The sequence below is a fragment of the Rutilus rutilus genome, assembly GCF_951802725.1.
Source record: "Rutilus rutilus genome assembly, chromosome: 2".
Lineage (NCBI taxonomy): Eukaryota > Metazoa > Chordata > Actinopteri > Cypriniformes > Leuciscidae > Rutilus > Rutilus rutilus.
This window is the reverse complement of record NC_140210.1, coordinates 36,360,293-36,380,663: the sequence shown is the minus strand read 5'-3', so window position 1 is coordinate 36,380,663 and position 20,371 is coordinate 36,360,293. Positions and strand designations below refer to the sequence as shown.

At 37.9% G+C, this 20,371-nt stretch overlaps 1 protein-coding gene across 1 annotated transcript in view; it reads left to right on the top strand.

The window, feature by feature from the left end:
- ctnna2 (catenin (cadherin-associated protein), alpha 2) overlaps nucleotides 1–20,371 on the top strand; it is a 505,838-nt gene that overhangs the window by 137,700 nt on the left and 347,767 nt on the right. Inside the window, exon 7 of the mRNA XM_084395004.1 lies at nucleotides 2,904–3,107. Within this exon, the coding sequence (XP_084251130.1) occupies nucleotides 2,904–3,107 (204 nt within the window). The remainder of the gene's footprint in view (nucleotides 1–2,903; nucleotides 3,108–20,371) is intronic.

Genomic DNA, 20,371 nt, shown 5'->3' with positions numbered 1-20,371 from the left:
TCTTTCTCTCACCCATGTTTTCCTCTTTTCCGTCCTCTCACTCCAGAGCTCTTTAGTCACTGTGTAAAAGTAGGTTGCATTCAATGCACCGCTCTCCTGTACGCTCTCTCATTAAATCGTCCTTGACGAACAACCTGTCACATTCTGTGAGTGGAGTAAGTGGCAATCCCACCCACTTCTAAAACATACACGCTCATGGATACTGTATGCTACATAACTGATTGCGTCTGGCCCATCATGATCCATTTTTACAGATGAGTTTGTGTACTCCTCAGCAATCAATCTGAACTAATTATGTTTGCGCTGACAAATTGATGGCACCCTTTCAGAATGGCGTTTTACATTTCACTTCATATGTCTTTTTAGTGCATATTGCATAGCTTATGTGTCTTTTCTTTAGGTATGTTTGGTCTTACAGATTTTATGTATTAGATATTCTTATTGCATATAGACTTTATCTCCAGAGAAACTTTATGAGATATTTATTTCTATATATTTGTATTATTCTCAGTTATATAATACCGGTCAAATGTTTGGGGTTGGTAAATTGTTTTAAATATAAATTTTTTTGCAATGATTTTTTTTTTTTTTAAACAATTTTAAAGAAATGTTTTCTATTTATATATTATAAGATGCAATTTATTTCAGTGATGACAATGCTGGATTTTCAGCATTATTACTCTAGCCTACAGTGTCACATGAGCCTTCAGAAATCATTCTAAAATACTGATTATATTTTTTGTAACTTTTGTTTTTTCCCCCCTAGATATTAATGCCAAAGTGGAGGTCAGTTTGACCATATACAGTATAAATGTCATATATAAGATTTATCTCTTGATAAAATAGCACCTGTCACAAACATGAACAGCCAATTCCCCCACCAATTCCAGCTAAATATTGTTCCATTCGAATATATGCAGCATTACACAATTCGAATGTGTTTGTAAAGGATGTTTCATCTTGTCTTTAACTAAATAAATCATAATTGGAATATGTAGTCAGCATATGAGTCACACAAGATCTAAGTAATCTGTACAAATTGTTTCACAATGGCTTTTCTCCAGCCTGTCAGCATCTGAATGTCCTGCCTGTCGCTTTCCAATCAGACATTTCACACAAGTCTTTGTTTTAGTCCCTCATTCAGACAAAAGCGGGCGGACCGGAATAGACCTGGAAACTTGACACAGACAGATTTTAAACAAACCAATAAATATCCACATACTTATCATTGAGTCATTGAGATGGCCAAGACTGCTGTTACAGCTTTTACTTAAGAGTTGATCACCATGGCAACATGCTATAATGGGAAAGCTCTCTCTCTCTCCAATTGTGCTGTTGTTAGTTTGCATAACTGCTACTGGATTAGCACATTCAAAAGACGCAAACATCATTCCCTGCCTGTGGACATGCCAAATAACAGGAAGTGCATGCTGAGATATAAATGGTGAAAGATCTAACTTATTATCAACCGCTTGGTGAAGTGCCTTTCTGAATATTAGTCTCAAAAGTAAAGGGCACTAGCCACTTCTGGTTCCTCTAAATGCCACCTCCACCTCATCTGCACTGGCAAAGTCCACAAAATGCAAACTGCTGCCGAAGCCGTATTCATATATAGCCGTAAAACATAATATTGCCACTATCAATATGGTAATTTCCCCAGCCCAGCCCTAGAGATCATAAAACCTGTATTTGGTAGCAACTTTTCAATAATAAAAAGGAGGGTGTTCTTGAGTCTGCATCCTGTGTTTAAAAGCCCCATTAAATCACAATGTGGTTGTAACCGAGGGCCTGGATCTCGCCTTGAAGGTCACCTTATAACAGCCTCTGGATATAGGCTCCAACATAATGTCTTCAGTGGATCGCTAATGGAAACTATCGCAAACATCTCACAGGGCTTGTTATCCTTCTATCTGCTACACAAAACCTCTACCATCTGGGGGATGTATGTAGTACAGTACATCAATAGTTCATGACTGACTATAGGGTTTAAATATTTTATCCAGCATAGTATGATTGAGAAGTTTGTGTGTGAAACAAAGGTGTTACTATGTCACTTAAGATTATGGGCCAAATTTACTAAACAGGACACGTTAGCGTGAGAGCACAATTCCATAAAAGCGCCGATGGGAGTGGACAGTTATGCATGTGATCTACTGACGACGTGCAAAATAAAGAACACAGTCGCAGACAAATCATTTCCATGATGACCAAAGCAGTCTACCAAGAATAGCACAAATTAACGTAGGGTAGCAAACATGCAGAGCCATTGTTAATCATGTGCGGGTGATCTACTAACAACACAGGCGCAAAATGGTTTAATACATGCTTTTTTGGGGCATTAAATAATGGCACAAATACCAGTAAATTGACTAGAGCAAACCTTAGTAAATCACCTTGCGTGATTCAATAAATACTCTGCTTCCATACATTTTGCGTCTCAAAGGAAAACTCCTTCAAATGCATATGCAATAAGGTCAGCCGCAAAAATAACTGTGCCCACACCTTTTCAGTGCTATTTTATCACTGTGTGTCTTTAGTAAATCCTGACAGTACAGTATGTTAGTAAATCTGGCCCTATATCTCTAGTTCAGTCATGAAACTCTAGATGGCGCAGGCTGATACGTCCTTTACATGCAATCTGCAAACAATCCCATCATTACTAATTGGCACAATACTTGCTCTGCAAAAACATCTTGTCCGCCAAGAACCAAATACATTAACAACAACAACAAAAAAGATAAAACATATGCAATTGATGATATGACTCGCAATGCTCATACTAACAATTCTGGAAACCAACCTACTAGTTACTTATAGTTACTCTTAAAGGTGTTTATGGATTTTAATGTTTTCAACAGAAACTTTCATAACCTTGTCCCCGGCCATCTTTTGTTCTGTTTCAGAATAAGATCATTCTGGATCCGCTAACATTTAGTGAGGCTCGCTTCAGGCCGTCACTGGAGGAACGTCTGGAGAGCATCATTAGTGGCGCCGCCCTCATGGCCGACTCCTCCTGCACACGCGACGATCGCCGTGAACGCATCGTAGCCGAGTGCAACGCCGTTCGCCAAGCCCTGCAAGACCTGCTGAGCGAGTACATGAACAATGTAAGTCCTGAACATCCTTTTCCACTATGTAGGTAGCTTGATTAATAGTTTTTCAGTTTTTTTGAGCACTTTGTTTGTTTGTTTTGCTTTAGTATAGGTGGTCTGTTTTTTTTTTTTTTTCATATTTTTGTATTTTCCTTAGGTTTAGTGACTCACAGTAACTTCATGTTTAAATACTTTTTGTGGCTAATTGTGGCATGGTACTTTTCCTTAATTCACACACATCCTGCATTGATTGTGATTCATACTGTGATTGTGATTCAAGGCTGTATGGCTAGAAAACATTTTCCTCTAACAACCATGGTAATAGTAGTCATACCTTTCAGGGAATTGACACATATCATATACATACACTCAATATGTCTTAGTGAGTATTTATGTAATTATTAGTGCTGACATGGAACATGAAGAGCTTTCTGCATAGACAGCCTCAGCGTCATCACATACGGTGCACTCTCTTAAGCTGTTTGAGGCTATTTCAGGTTAAGTACATTTCTGAAGTTTTAAGTGGCTTTATTACATGGAAACTTCCAGAATGAAACTTCCAACATGTTCAATTTCATATGTCCTTGATAAATAAAATTATTAATTTCTTAAAATAGTTATGCTGCTGGTACAGTGGTGTGTATATTCAAGCAATACTGTATTTTCCATATATATATATATATATATACTGTATATAGGATAGAGACTGATTGTTCATCTTGGGAAAGTTCACTAGTTAAAAGGGTCTTAATATTCTTTGATAAATCAATACTCTGACCTTTAGTCTTTCACAAACCCTTCTTTTATGTGTCTCTCTGTGTTTGTTGTCCTTTGCCCAAATGAAAGACTTTAAGGCATATAATCCTAAAGAATTATCACGATGGTGTGTATGCATGTGCCAATGTGTCTTTCTTGTTGTGTGTATATGTCAATTACGTTGAAAAGGTGTCACAAAGCCATTGGCAAGGGTTCTGTAATATTGATCGCTATGGTATCAGTGGGCCTGTCTGGCTCTGACGCTATGCAGTAATCAATGGCTTCTACCCAGCTATTATCTAATGTATGTTTCCTAGTGCTGGTGTGCTCAAGCACCATACGGGAACATGGGGATATTAAATACAACCTCTCATTCGATTAGCGATGCCCCTTTAGTCAAAACACAACGCCAGTGGAGATGAATATCACATCAGCACTCAAATTACAAGCTCCTGCTCTGGGAGGAAATGTGTTTGTGTTGCTAGGACGCTTGTTTTATATGAGTTTTAGTCTCTCAACGGATTCGTTTTGTTATGCTTTTTTGGTATGTTTGCATATGTATCTTTTTATGGGTTTGTTCATGTGAATATTTTCATTAGCACAAATATGTTTTACTCGTGCACTTGTTATATATATATAACGTATAGTAATGTATTTTTCACCCGAATAGTCTCTGGATATTCTTTAGCTGCGTTTACAGACTGATGCTGTTATATAAAACATTTTTGTTTCAACAGACCAATGCCCTTATGAAAAAGAAGTATACTTCAAGTTCATTTTATGAAGTATACTTAAGTAATTTTCAAGTATATTTTTAAGTATACTTTATGTAGTAAGTATACTAATATCAATGTGTACTTGTAGTAAACTTGTAAGTGTACTATTTCAGGACTAAATTGGCCCACTTTTAGTATATAAAAGTATGTTTAAAGGTGCCATGTGTAAAAATTGAGGTAAAAATATCCAAAAAATGAGCTACACGCATCAAAAGAATGAGAAGAAATAAGGGCGATGATGTCATTAAAAAAATGACAAGTTATAGTGCTGCAGAGATATCAACCTGAATTAGCAATAGCATTACTAGCCACGGCCCGACAGGTGTTGTAATACCAGTTTCGGCCATGGGAGGCGGTATGCGAGCAACATAACCACCACCAGCCCAACTGCAATACACGAATAACTCGCACGGCTTGTGGACGTACTTGAACCTGATGTCAATCGTGTGGAAAATACAGCCCACTACTACATTTCAGTTCAGGGAAGAGAGCGGAAGAATGGCTGAAGCCCTTGGCAAGAGACCCTTACCACCACCACACCCACCCGCTGCAGGGATAAAACGCGCTCGGAATCGCAAATAAAATCTGATAAAAAAAGGAACAGAACCAGAGTAAACATTGGCACTGCTTTCCATCGCTGGAGACAACTAATGGCCATGAAAGAAATGAGGTTCGACTCCGAACTTGCAACATTTCTGTTTATTATAACAACCTATATTATGTTTATTAAATGGCTTTCCTGAGGTAAATCTGACATAATTGTTCTCCAGCTATGTTATTGACCTCTTCACGCTGATAAAAAACACTGATTGGTAGATATTATGTATGAGGAATACATTTCGGTAAGTTGTAGCCTACTGTATCTTTCAACAGTGTTCGTGTTTTTTACTATTAGCTACTAGAGATGATCGGTTCACGTGCGCTAGGGATCTGTCACGTAACATTTACAAGCGCCAAAACGGTATTTATTGTTTGAATTGCGTAATAAAATTGACAGAATCTGAGAGCTGAATTTTTTTTTTATATCATAACTAACCTGCTCTGTCTAGTCTGTCGGTCTCCATGTCCTCTTTGCTTCGGGATTTTTCTGTGCGCGAGAAAATAGATGTGTGTCGTGAGAGCGTGTGAAAAGTGTCAATTGCGTGTGTCTCACGGTGAATGCGTGATAGTTGGCAGCTCTGGTTACGTTGGTCAACATCAGCGAATGCTGTCTGTCAAATTAATGTAATTCAAACTAACGATAAAAATGTAATATGAACAAAACGAATATGAACATATTCACTGGTAAAGGTGAAGGGGAGTAGCTTGAAGATGTCATATTCATAGAGTAGACACACTTTCTGGAGGTATACTGCCCCCATCTGGTATGGAATGTGGAGTATGAATTGATTTTTTTTTACACATGGCACCTTTAAGTGTACTATAAGTGTAAGAGTAGTAAACTAAGTACACAACTAGGTTTCTCATTTGTAATGCATCTGTACACAAGTATACTAGTAGTTTACTATTTTAATACAAGTAGTTTACTATTTTAATACAAGTAGTAATTTTTTTAGTTCATGAAAGTACACTGAAGTGTACTCTCAGTAAACTACTAGTTTAGTAGTTTATACTGCAAGTATACTTGTAAGTTTTAAGTGAACATAACATTATACTTATAGTTTACTATTTATATATTTTTGCACTTGCAGTATACTACTATGTTCAAATGTAGATATTATTTTTTTATACTTGAAAAATACCTTTAACTGTACTTTAATTTTAAAAACGTTTTATTAGCTTCATGCATCCTTTTTTAATAAACACTTGAATGTCGTTAAGTTTCATAAATAAAGGCAACATTTTAAACAAAAAAGTTGAGAAAATCTAATTTTTGTCAAAGACTACGCCTTGATCAGATTGAGAACGATGATCAAAACAGATGGATTAGATCGAGTCCAACACCCCCAAAGCTTCACAGTCGTTTTCACTTCATGGGTTATGCTTCATTTCATTTGGTAATATTAAGCAGTTTTCATTTACACACTGTTTAATGGTTGTTGATGACGTTATTTTACATTTGAGTGAGCAATCTTCTATCACTTGTTTCAGCTTCTTCTTCTCCTGTGTTTTGATCCGGAGATTCTGTACTAGAAGATGTGTCATATAGCGCCCCCTACTGTATAATAGTGAAAACATGGACAGCTGGAAAATTCAGTCAATGGTGGGGAAAAGTAGAATTAGAGTAAATTCCTATACCAGTGGACTAGCCTACACAAAACTTCAGATACGCAGAATTAGAAACATATCTGTTTTTTACCAATATTCGAATCAATATTTTCAAACAATGTAATTTCATAAGACTGTATATGAAAAACTATGTAAAAAATAAATAAATAATAATTATAGGCTACTCGATCAAAACAGTTAACACAACTACAAGCCAAGTATACTTTGAATAATTATACTTTTAAGTATATCTCGATCAAAAGAGTACAAGTACAGGCCAAATATACTTGGACTTTTCTCTTTGTATAAGTCAAGTACACTTAAGTGTAATTTTAAGCATATTTCTGAGAATTACATAAAGTATATTTCTGAGAAGTATATAAAATGTAGACTGAAAGTAAACTCTTATTTTTAGTTTAAAAGAAGTATACTAATAGCACACTTGAATAAACTTATTTTTCGTAAGGGTGGTCTGTTTTATAGGTATTACAGGATACCGCAAGTTTACAAGTCAGCATTGTTGACCTCTAGCTTCTGGGAATTAAGGGTACAGCAGGTATCTAGAAGTGGTGTCTGATTTCTGCATTGCTCCAGTATCTCCTCTAACACCTCTTCAACTTCTGCCACCTTCTTTCCACCTTTTGCTCTAATCGTTCTTCAAGCTCAAGCCTGAACGACTTGTGGAACGGCATGAGCTTGATCAATGTGCTGGTTTGCAATAAATTAAGTTCAAGTGACAAGAGAATGTCCATACTTGTCCTGGCCGGTGGTGATCGTTGATTGGTGACACCCGCCCAGGCTCCCAAGACCACTGCTGAATCATCAGAATTGGCTGATTTAGTTACGGCAGCCTGGACAGGCCAATCTATCAATTGATCGGTTGGAGTAATGCATTGCTGACCTGGGTCAAGGGAGCTCGGTTTGTGGCTATAGGTTGAGAGGGTCCAGGGGTTTGTGGGTGTGGTGGTTCACCTCGCTAGCCTGGGCTGCAGTGCACTAAAGAGGATTTAGGGAGTTGGTTAGTAGAGCTTAATCTTACACTTAGCGGGACGTGGCACTCTGGCGGTCACACTGCGTTTAAAGAAGATGGATGCCTGTTCGTTGGGCCTCCAGGGGCCTAACAGAAAGGCTTGATCAAGAGGAAGGTTCTTTGAACACTCCATCAGCCTAACAGTGTTGCAACCAGCCGCACAAGCGCCGAGCCTGTGTGATCCAGAAGATTACTTTAGAAGATCAACGAGTTATAGAGAAATAAATAGAAACAATATAGAGAAATAAATAGAAACAATGGGATGTATAGATTAGAAGCACATGAGATCTGGTTTTACCACATACTCTAGGGTAGGATTCTGTTTTGTGACTCAGTATTAAAAGTTGGGTCACCAGCACTTTATGTGCATCTAACACCCCAACTAGTTGCTCAGCTAGGATAGTTTCATTCCTGGGTTGAAGCATTTCCAATTGAAATTTATTGTATGATTATTATTATTATGACCAATAGACTTTAGTGTTATATCAGCCATTAACCATAATTTGCTACTTACAAGTCAGTTGCATGTGGTGGAGGGCCATTCTAAATCTAGAGAGCATTTGATTGAACAAAAATGTGTTTTGTGGGATAAATAATCAATATTGTAACCCATAATCCTGGAATAAATTATTATATGCACACAGTAGTAGTTCAAATTCAGTTAGCTTTCAAATTCAGTCCAAGTGACTTGTTTCGTTCCTGAATGAATCAGCATTTTTAAATGAATCACTCACTCAAAACAAAGATTCACTGGGAAATATCTAAGAGTAATGCACCTGTTGTGTTGTATTATATTATATTATATTATATTATTATGTATTGCATTATTGGAACATTTAGTCGAGGAATAAGGAATACAAACACTGGATAACACTTCAAAATAGACTTTACTGGAGCCGCAGAAGTAGAACTGCACATTGCACGAAACAATAACTGACAAAAAAATGAACAGAACAGGAGTTATATACATATAGTAAATGAGGGAACTAAACAGGAACAGCTGGACAAAGATGAACTAATCAGTAACCATAGAAACTAACGAGAACTCATACAGACATGACATGAACAACTAGAAAAGAACATACCGTATTGTTCCGAATATAAGACAATGTTTTTTTCTTGGGAATACATCTGAAAAAAATTGGGTTGTCTTACATTCAGGGTCTAAACTTTTACATGTCAATAATACACCCGCAACAATGGGGAGCGCCAAATATGTGTAAAATTTATGCGTTTACTAGGACTGATAAACGCAGCGGAGTCATAAGACAACTCTCATTAAGCAGCCAAGAAATACAGAGTTTCAGATGGCGAGCCCAAAAAGAAGATGGCAAGCAGTCAAAGAAAAGCTTACTGCTGTCCTAAAAGTGGCCGCTTCAAAGAAACTGACAGGCCAGTGTGTCAGTACGTAGCCAAAAATAGAAATGAGGGGTTGCCCATAACCAGAGCCGTCATCCAGCTGAAGGTATTGGCAATCACCAAAAAGATGATCTTACCCACCATTGAGGCCCATTTCTTATTTCGGCTATGTACTGACGCACTTGCCTGTCAATATCCTCGAAGTGGCCGCTTTGATGCGGCATAAGAATGATGCGTGTCGCTTGCCCTCTGACTTCAGGGAGAAACTGCTGTCTTTTCAGCGCTATGTGATCGGCCTAAGGAAAAAAAACATTCATATCCCCTGGATCAGTTAGGTAAAGGTGAGAAATCAGTCATTGTGAAATCTACTAAATGAGAACTTCAGGTTATTTGTATGGTAGCAAAAATGTATTCATGTCTGAATGTTATTGTTGTTAGTACATTTAACCATTTTACCAGTAAAGTAAAAAAAAGAAGAAAAAAAAGGCAATATGACAATTATTTTCAAATAAAATATTTTACATATACAAAAGTTACATCTTGAAAATTGGGGGGGGGGGGTCTTATATTCGGAACAATATGGTAATCGTGACTATTATATTATATCATTACATTACATCAATCTGATTTGTTTTTGGTGGGCTCTTAAAAATAGAAAGTTGATATTTTAGCTCATTTTAGGTCTATTGAATGCATAGTTCAGAATATTCCAGAACTTGGAGTTTTTTTCTTTTCTTTTTTTTCTTTTAATAAAAGGTCTGAGTTCTAGAAAAAGTTACAGAATGTTGTTACTTTCTGCCCATCTCCCTAGGATAGCTAATAACAAGCTGTCGTGACATGACACAGTAATGTCATGTGACTGGTACCTCTGCACAGTGTCCTCCCAGCCGCACAAGCGCTTTGATGCCTCGATTTGGCAAGTGCTAGACACTGTCTCACTGGACAAGACCAGTCATTTCAGAGAAAATAACCCACAGCATGCACAAGAAAAAGGCCTTTCTTTCGCTCTCACCATCCATCTCACTCTGTCTGCATTGGTCCAAAACCTGCCCCCAAAGACACAAACAAAAATACACATGCATATCACACATTCCCTTCAAGCTTTTAAGCAAAGCCTCCTGCAAACATCTCCTGTGATTTGCTCTCTCTCTCTCTACTTTTATCTTTTGCTAGCACGAATTTCGCTATTCTATTAACCTGGCTACAAGAATGTTGAGTCATCTTAGTTCTCATGTAGCCTGGCTGAAGATTGAGGTCTCTTTTATAGCTGCTGGCTACAACTGGTATTTGTCTCATTTGTTGACGAGCGAGGCTTTATGTTTTCCAAGACTTTAACTGCATCTCTACTTGATGGCTCATGCTGATTGTTTAACTTTGCCACCTCTATCTTTCCAACTTCATTAGATATCATATCCTCCTTTTCCTTCTCTTGGTTTCTCCTCACTGACAAAGACTTTCGTTGCATCATGCATGAAATATTCCACATCACATGAATCGTTCTTACTTCACCCAAAAATGAACATGTTTTTTCCAACCCGATCTCACGGCAAATCGCGTGAATTTTACAAGGTGGCTAATTCGTACAAATTCATATGATTTTTGCTAAATCGTACATATTTTACGAGTTGCCCAATTCGTATGAATTTGAACAAATGACCTACCCCTGACCCCGCCCCTAAACCCACCCATCACGTGGGTTTAAACAAATCGTACGGTACGAATTCGTATGAATTAGCCACCTTTTACTCACTCCTACGAATTCGCATGAACTGGTCGTGAGATAGCGTTGGGTTTTTCCTGTATTTATGTGGAATTTTGTATTTTCAGTATTAAGTAAATATGTTGTCAACAAAAGAGAAGCTTTAAGGTCTCCCAGGTCTGACTACAGTGGCTCTTCCTTTGAGTTAATTATGCTCTTGTGCTAGATGTCTTTATTGCTTAAAATAAACATCCTCAATGGACTTGACCTTTCTGACATCATCACAGATAAAAGACAACCTTACGCATTTCAGATTTGTTTTTGCAGCATTCCTCACCAACTTACTCATCAAGAGCCTCTCTCCAGCCAGATTCCACACTTGTGCCCTATTAAGTGGCCTGTATGGGGCGATCCATCAGCCTTTTCCCATAGTGACTTGTATACCCTCCCTTCCATCTGTCAGGCCCTAATGTCCCTGGCTTGATTTGCTCTACCAATGAGAGATGCTTACTTCATGTACCAGCCGAATTTACGAAGTGTGCTTCTGCATTGTTTCAGCACACACTAATAGGGATGCCTGATATACAGTGTCTCATGAAGTCTCACCAAGGATTAATTTATTTAATCAAAAATACATTATAAACAGTAATATTGTTAAATATTATAATAATTTTTGGTTACACTTTATTTTGATAGTCCACTTTAGATATTCTACTATATATAAGTAACTTTGCAACTACATGTTAACTTACTCTTATTAGAGTATTGTAAGGTTAGGGTTAGGTGTTATACTGTAGGTTCGGGTAAGTAGAAAAAGTTGAGGGACCATCAAAATAAAGTGTTGGCAGTTAAGCAGACTGTCTACTAATACACTAATGACAATTAGTTGACATGTAGTTGCAAAGTTACTTAGAGTTAGTAGAATGTCTAAAGTGGATCATCAAAATAAAATGTTACCTAATTTTTGCAAAAGTATTAAAAAGTATTCAAACCCATTAATTTGTTTCACATTTTGTTATGTTGCTGCCTTATGTTAAACCACTTTAAATGACTTTTTTTCACATCAATCTACACTCCATACACCATAATGATAAAGCAAAAAAAAAAAAAAAAAAAATGGTTCTGTGACAACTTAGCAAATGTATTAAAAAGGAAATTCTGAATTTAGTACATTGCACAAGTATTCAAACCCTTAACTCAGTGCTTAGTTAAAGCACCTGTACAGCCTTAAAGGGGTGGTTCAGAATTTTGGACATCGGACCTCATTTACAAGTTAGCCTGTGTGTTATTTATCAGTGGAGACAGTTTTCAAAAATTTTCACCCAGTCCTTCCAGTTGCATAGTTAGCCGGTGCTAGGCTAGCGCGAGTCAACGGTATCTGCTAGCCTGCCATTAAAAACAGTTTTACCCACTCCACAGTACACCAAAAGCAAATAAATTATAACGCCAGACTACCGATGTAAATGTCTGTTGAGAGAATAATGTTAAAAATCAAACTACCCTTTCATCGCATTGCAATAGTTATACTTTGTTCCCTGTATTTATTAGCACAGTCTACAACAGCGGCGAAGTGATATTAAGTTACCTAGGCAACCGAGAGAGCCGGTCCACATGACAATCACGCAAGTGTATTTACCTGCCGCTGACACTCATCACTTCAGCAGAAGCAGAGTATATTTCACGAAGAAATCAACAAGACATAGGACTATGGCCACGTTTGAAAGCCATGGCAATGTTTTGGACTTTGGAGACGATGCAGGCGAGGAATGTGTGTTATTCAACGAACCGTAACTTACATGTATGAGCCGGAATACACAGACGAATAACTAATTGAGATGGATGCTAAAAGGGCAGAAATAGAAAGAGTGTCTGTCTGTAGAGACAACAGCAGCTGGAGATGCCGTAGAGAACCGGGACAGAGCATCGGGAGACCGGTGGTGCCAGTGCAGAAAATGCATAGCTACATATAGCTAGCTAGACGTCCCGACTGTAGTGCGCTTCTGTTCTGTTTACTTTTCGGCGCAGTACTAACCGGAGCAAAGTAAAATTCCTGTCGTTTTGAGCAGTGTTGAGCAGATTCTGACTGACTTAAACACATCTGATGGTCAACAGATATGTCTGTGATTGACCACAAAGCTCAACACAGCAAAAACACATTGCAAATAAAAACATTTCCCAAATCCCAAAATTAATATCCACTTTTTTTATTCTGCACTTTATAATATTGTCATGCCTAAATTCACTTGTAGCGATTGATTTTTAATTATTTTATTTTTAATTTTTATTTATTATACATATATTTAGTTTTTAGTGTGTGTATATATATATATATATATACTAAAAACTAAATATATGTATAATAATAAAAATAAATAAAAATAATATATATATATATATATATATATATATATATATATATATATATATGATAAGCTATTGTTAACAGGCAGAAGTTTAATATCTGCACTTTCTTACTCAAAAGTGCTGTGACTGGGGACAAAAGGAACTTTTGACTTTTGTAGATCCTCTGCACCTTCACAAAGGCATCTGGAACTGTAATGAGAAAAAGTAGGAGGACACATAGTTGCAAACTCTCAAGGAGGGACCTTTTATCTTCCAATTTCCTTTACAAGGACTCCTGCCTGCTTGCTGGCCCTTGGCCTTGCTCTGGTAACGCAAAGAGAAGCATTTCCTTTACATTCTCTTCTCCCTCACGGTCCCCCCTCCCCCCAATCTCTGGCTCTATTGGTGTTAATTCTGGACTTGCACTGCGACTCCTGTCCCACCCTCCAAAAAAAAAAAAGGTTTTCAGGTTATAAAACAAAATTAGTCCCCATATATATTTAAAGGGCTTAATTCGGCAACACTATGCGAGTTAATTCAGGCAAGGTAGGAGCAAAGTGGAGTTTATAATTCCCCAACATTTTCATTAATTTGCTCCTCATGTTTTCTGCCTGGAGTAATCGGGGAATGAAATAGGACTCAGAATGATGATAAATCACTCGGTCGCTGTGTTTTCTGCGGTGCTGCTTCATTACTGAACGCTGATGAGAGTGAAAGTAGTTTTTGCATTGCTTTGTGACTCAGGGAAGGGTGGAATATATGTGTGTGTGCGTGTGTGTGTGGTGGGGGGGGGGATATTTGTCATTTTCTTCCCTCCTACCAGCTGGCATTTTCTTTTTTCTTTTTTTTCTTCTGTCTGTGTGGTTTGGTCAAATATGCACTAATGTCTACTTAACTTGTGAGTTTAACTATCTATGTGCATTGAAAAGGTTTTTTTTTTTTTTTTTTTATATATATGTGTGTGTGTGGGTGAGTGAGTATGTGAAGGGCTTCTCATTCTGTCTCTTTTGTAGGATCTTTTTTTCTGTTATATTGTTTGCTCCAGGCTAGTGAGCACCTCAGTCATTTCATTTCGGGGGGCTGTTTTTGTGTCTGGTTGTAAATCAGTCTTGGGGTTAGCAGGGTTTAAAGGGCTGAATGTGATCCAAACAGGCCGAAATCAATCTTGCTGTGCTGATTTTCTTTGGCTCTTTTCTTCCTCTGAATGACTTGCTGGTCATTCAGCTGTATTGTTGGTGCCAGTATCAATATGCTAAGAATGTGATGTCTGTATGCCTTGAATTCCTGCATGTCAAGGACTGAAGATTCTAATTTCCTGTAAAACCATGTTGACAATATAGCTGTAGTATAAGAAACAGCTATTGAATCCCCTCAGAACTAAAAACGCAAAGTCACTTTCTGAGTTTGTTTGAAGTTTGTTCCTGTGGTGTGGAAAGTTTATTTTGTGTGGTCAGTTTCGTTTTTAAAGGGATAGTTCACCCAAAATGTCATTAATTACTCACTTTCAAATAGTTCAAGGTTTAACCTGTATGTTGTGTTTTCTTGTCTCTATATAACACTAAAGCAGAACTTTTAATCAATATTGACTTTTTTCTATTTAAGTCAACTCAGAGTGACCAAGAAACCACAACAAAAGTCTAATAAAAGTTGTCCATATATCATACACTTTATTACAAGTATGAATGCGCTATTAAAATTGCGATAAGCTGATCATTATTTTGTTATGCTATTCTTGATAACCAAAGAATGTACAATTACTACTGTGCACCACCAACCGTACTATATATTAGTGTTGTCAAAATGACTTTTTGTTAACGCGTTAAAAATATTTAATGCCATTAACGCAGCATCCGTTTTTTTCTTGTCATCCTTTGGCTTGCGTTACATTATAGGACCACGCTTGTATTCATGCAAATGCTTTTAAACCATTCAAGCGCAATAAGACACAAAAGAGAACACACTGCGCTATTGGCACACATCTATGAATCTCCTGTCTATGTGACACAAACATGACTCCTGATCACAGAAAGCCGCTTCAGACAGTGCTTTAATGGACAAAAAGACAAAAAGTTATGAAAAAATGCCTGTTTTGTAGAGTATCCACGCAAGCACAGTTAAATTTGTTCAATTAAGTTGTAAATTAGCATAAAGAGTTGTGAGAAAACGTGTTAGGTCATGTGCGACAGGTCTTACAGTGACAGAAGCCTAATAAACCCTGTTATACTGTCTGTCATTAAAGTCCCTGTAAAGTCAAAATTAAGTATGTGTTCTGAGTTTGTCATACCACCGAAAAATGTGTTATTAGCCACCCAGCCCAATTTCAATGATTAAAAAAGCCGCCAAGTAAATAAAATAAGCTATCAAAATCTCGAAAAAATAAGCAGTAGTCTCAGCTCTCAAACGCTGGGGGCGTGTCCGCTGGCTGCGCTGAAACCACGCCCACTCGCGGGAAATATGACTCGCGCACAGCTCGTGCATGTCGGCGCGACGGGAGGATGAAGGCCGAAGCGGACAGCGGGAGATAGTCGGTTCGGCCCCATTCACCATTAACAGCGGATTATCAGAGAATTCCAGTTGTCTCCAACGAAAGTAAACTATCCTGATCTCTACAGAGGCGGGTGTGGTGGTGATCATCAGCTCTCCATCAAGGTAACGTTAGCTCTTCACAAGATAAATCCACCTCTTCTTGATATGATCATTTTTCGGAAATTTAAATAAGGACACCGATCTGTTTTCTAAGTGATTGCATCCAGGGAATACGCATTTACATGACGAAGGCATAGCCAGAGCCGTGGGCATAGTAGCTAGCAAACTGTAGGCTGTCTGATAGTAACTCGCGATTGAGCGATAGGCTTAGTGACTCCGTGCGTCATCAAGTAGGGGCCCAATCAAGCTCAGGGGGTCGCAGTGCGTCATCAATCCCCCGTTTTAGCCCCGCCCAAAAAATCCGGCTCACAGCAAGGGTGAAAAACTGTTAAACGGTCTAACTCCACAATTTAGTACTTCACAGTTCACAGTCTTTGTAACATGTTTTAGCAATACATTTCTAGCACTTATAATGTGTTTAGAATTTTTTTGTAGAATTGCCTTTACAGGGACTTTAAGGATAATCAAAGAACAAAAGAAAAGAGAAAATCACTCGCTGCTCTTGACTGAATAGTATTTGCAGCTTCGATTCGTCTATATTTAATTTATAATTTATGCTGTGAAGACTGTGAAGTGTTCCTTTATATAGTAGTCAACATTTGAAGTGGATCAAAAAAAGTTCATTAAAGTTCATATATACTATAATACTGTATAGTGTGTTGTAGCCAAACATAATGTGGCAGACAGAATAGGGAATACGTTTCTGCAATGTTTGATGCAATGTTTCAGTAAAAAAAATAAAAAAATAAAAACCTTAATGCAATATTACAAAACTGTTATTTTAAGCAGTTTGTATATAAATATGCTGAGTGATATATTATATAAAGTCTAAATCCTTCAGAACTTTGACACATTTTTTTTTTCTTATTTGATATATTTTTACTTTTCAGAATTTGACTGTTTGTCAGATCGGTCGATACGCCTCTGCCATTTTAACAGGTAGTTCCGCAGATGATGCATGACAGGCCAACGTGTCTGGTACACTCTTAGTCATTCACATGTTGCTCTTCCAAATAATCACTTGGATGAAAAACATCAGCCTCTCTAGAAAAGTCTCCGGGTCCATCCGGTGAATTCGCTTTCTGCTCTGGCTTGACGTCAACATTCCCTCTGCATCCTCATTGCATTCTTTCTTTAATAAAGTCAGGAAACTGCTGTCTGCCTACAGTCATGCTCACTTTCAATTAAGGACGTTTCGGAGGCATCGTGCCGTGAATCAGAACACCCGCCGTGCAAGCGAGGCCCGAGACGCTGACGCCAATGCATGGGAATACGCGTCCGTGCCGCAAGGCCACGCCATTCTCCGCCGAGGTGATGCAGGCAACCGAGATTTAATTGTGTTTTTAGGCTATCTCATATTAAGGGGATGAGATGGAATTAACTAGAGACAAATTAATGTAATAAAATCTCTCAGAGCTACATGCCCACTTCTCCACTCCACCCTATCGAGTTTCAGCTTGACCACACCCCCTCCCCCCAACGCTTGAGAGCGGCTAACGCGATTGACATTGATAGGTGGATGGAGCTGTGGAATCGAGTGTAATTGCGTTAATCGGGCAGACATGGATCTGAGGAGCAGGGCTCTAACTGTGTTAGCGTGCTACATATGTTAGCGTTATGAATGCAGGGGGTGAACTTGGTTGGGTGATGGAGCATGCAGTTCGTCCCGCGGCCCGAGCGGAAGGGGGCGGGTGGAGAAATGCATGCTGGGCTGTAGGGGTAAACCATGTGGAACCGTTCAATCAGAAATCGGAGGCAAAGAACGAGAGAGATATGCGGAGAGTGAATGTTGGAGGATAAAGGAAATGCTTAGAAGAATGCTGGATTATGGGTCTGCTCTTTGTCTTTAAACATGAATCAAATCGTTTGGTTTTATTGCTGCTGTTATTGTTCTCGTTGCTGTTGGTTTGTTGTTTTTTCCCCTTAAGAGGTTAGTAATGATAATGCACTCATACTCTGAGTTGACATGTCATTTGACTTAATTACAGTCACTTATATGCTTTTACTCGCCCACATGTGTGCTTTTGTATTGTCAAACTAAGATCAGTTGCCTACATCAGTAATTGCCAATCTGGGGTTTGTGTTCCACTGGGTTGACATTCAGACATTTCTAATTAAATATCTCAATATTTTATTTCTTATTAGGTAATATTTAATAATATGTTTTATTCAATATTTAATTAAAATGATATACACATTTTTTTTTTTTATGTCTATTTTATTTATTAAATCATCAATTTTTTTCCATTTTTGTTTTATTTATTTAAATTCAGCAGTGTGTGTGTGTGGGGGAGGGGGATTACTCATAGAAATGAGTAATTGTACTGATGACAATTTTATTATAATAAAGAGACAGCTAAGTGATATATAGTATAATAAACAATAAAATAAACAAATTTCTTGTTTGGAGTTGATGAGCCTTACAGTGCACTTATTTCCTTATTTCCTTTATCGATCTTGGCTTGCATATTTATTACAGTGGCGCCTGCAGCTGTATGGCTGTACGCACTGTGCGTACCATGAGCACTCCGACTGACCTAAGAAACATTTTCCATGGGAATATTTTAGCAGTTATTATGTCCTGTATTTCTGTCGAATGAACCAGTGATTCCAATCACTCTTGAGTTAATCATTCTTTTGAGTCGATTCTTTCTTTTCTGCGAATTGGCCAAACACGTTTGCAAAAGCGGTCTTAATCGATTCGCATTCATTTAGTCGCTCTCCCACTTAACCATCTGAAGCGATTTCTCAGGCAGTAAAACAAACAGACAGCATCAAGAGAACAAACAACACTGTTTTTCAGTTTTCATATGTGAACATGCTCTGCCATTGTTGGGTCCTTTCTCATTCCCCCACGCATGACAGGAGAATCTTTCACCAGTCTTTGTTAGCATTTCTCTGCAGGTCTTTATCCCATCAGCAGCGCCAAATGTGCAGTTTTAATCGCTTTTCTGCTTGGAGCTCAGAGCTCCATAAATATGTTCTGTCAACATGCAAACATTTATAAATAAGTCATACCGCCCCAATGTTTCAGCCTGGTTGCTTGCACACCCTTTCTATGAGTGAAAACAAATGTCCGTCTCACCCCAGTTTATTGTGCCTCCTTGTTTACTACATAAAAAACATGAAATATAAATGCAGGTGTGAAGACAAAGGCATTAGGGTCATGTATGATGCATGAGCTTACCCACCCTGATTTTGTGTTTTTCCACTTTATATTTCACATACAGATGTGAGGGTGGAGTGACTCAACTGTCAGTCTCAACCGTTTTTTTTTTTTTTTTTTTTTTTTACGGATGATCATAGCGGACTGTGTGTGTTTGTGTCTCTGAGACCGAAGCAGTATGCTCAACACCTACTGTGTGATTCAGTAAACAAGGGATTTGATTTGCTATATGACATTCACAATGACAAAACACTAATTATTTAGACAAAAACCTTTACTAAAAATAAGAGTAAATTACTTGCTTCTTATCTGTAAGCCCACTTTGTAGTCAGTTACATAAAAAAAAAAGATTTTCTTCTTGTCTGTCTGGAATTATGTTGACAAGACCTCCATTAAACACAATTCCAACAAATGGTTGGAAGTCCATTCTTCAATTATACAATCAAATCAGTATAATACAAATACCTTGAAAGCATTTGAAAATGAAATGTGTAATTTCAGAAAATACACACACACACACACACACACACACACACACACACACACACACACACACACACACACACACACACACACACACACACACACACACACACACACACACACACAACCTTCATCTTCTAAATTCATACCTTTATTTGTTTCTTTGTTTTTTTTTTTCTTTATTGGATGGATAGATGGATGGAGATTCACTCTTAGTAAAAATTCACCAGGACATTCTTCAAATATAAAAAATGTGTGCATTTGTGCAGGAAAATATTTAGAAGAATGTCAGTAACCAGACAGTTTCTGGTACCATTGACTTTCATAGTATATATTTTTTCCTACTATGGAAGTCAATGGTACCAGAAACTGTCTGGTTACTGACATTCTTCTAAATATCTTCCTTTCTGTTCAGCAGAAGAAAGAAATTCATACAGGTTTGAAACAACATGAGGGTGAGTATATGATGACAGAATTTCATTTTAAAGTGGAGTATCCTTTTAACTAAACATCAGCAAGACCAGATCAGATCAGTCACCTCTCCACTTACTGGAGAAATCAAGCCGACAGAAGACATAGATGTGTGGCCAGATTATGGTTAGGGTGGTTGTTAATCTGATCAGTGTTGTTTCTAACCTGCAATGGTGCCACAAATGGCATTAATTGTCCTTATCGGACCCATAAGACCCTCCTCTCCTCCTCAACCCACAGACCAGAGTGACCACTCATCAATTTATCTGATACGAGCTGTTGCTGTTAGTCTGACTGGGTTTTATGTCCCTATCCTGTAAACACGGGAGTAACTGGGGTCGC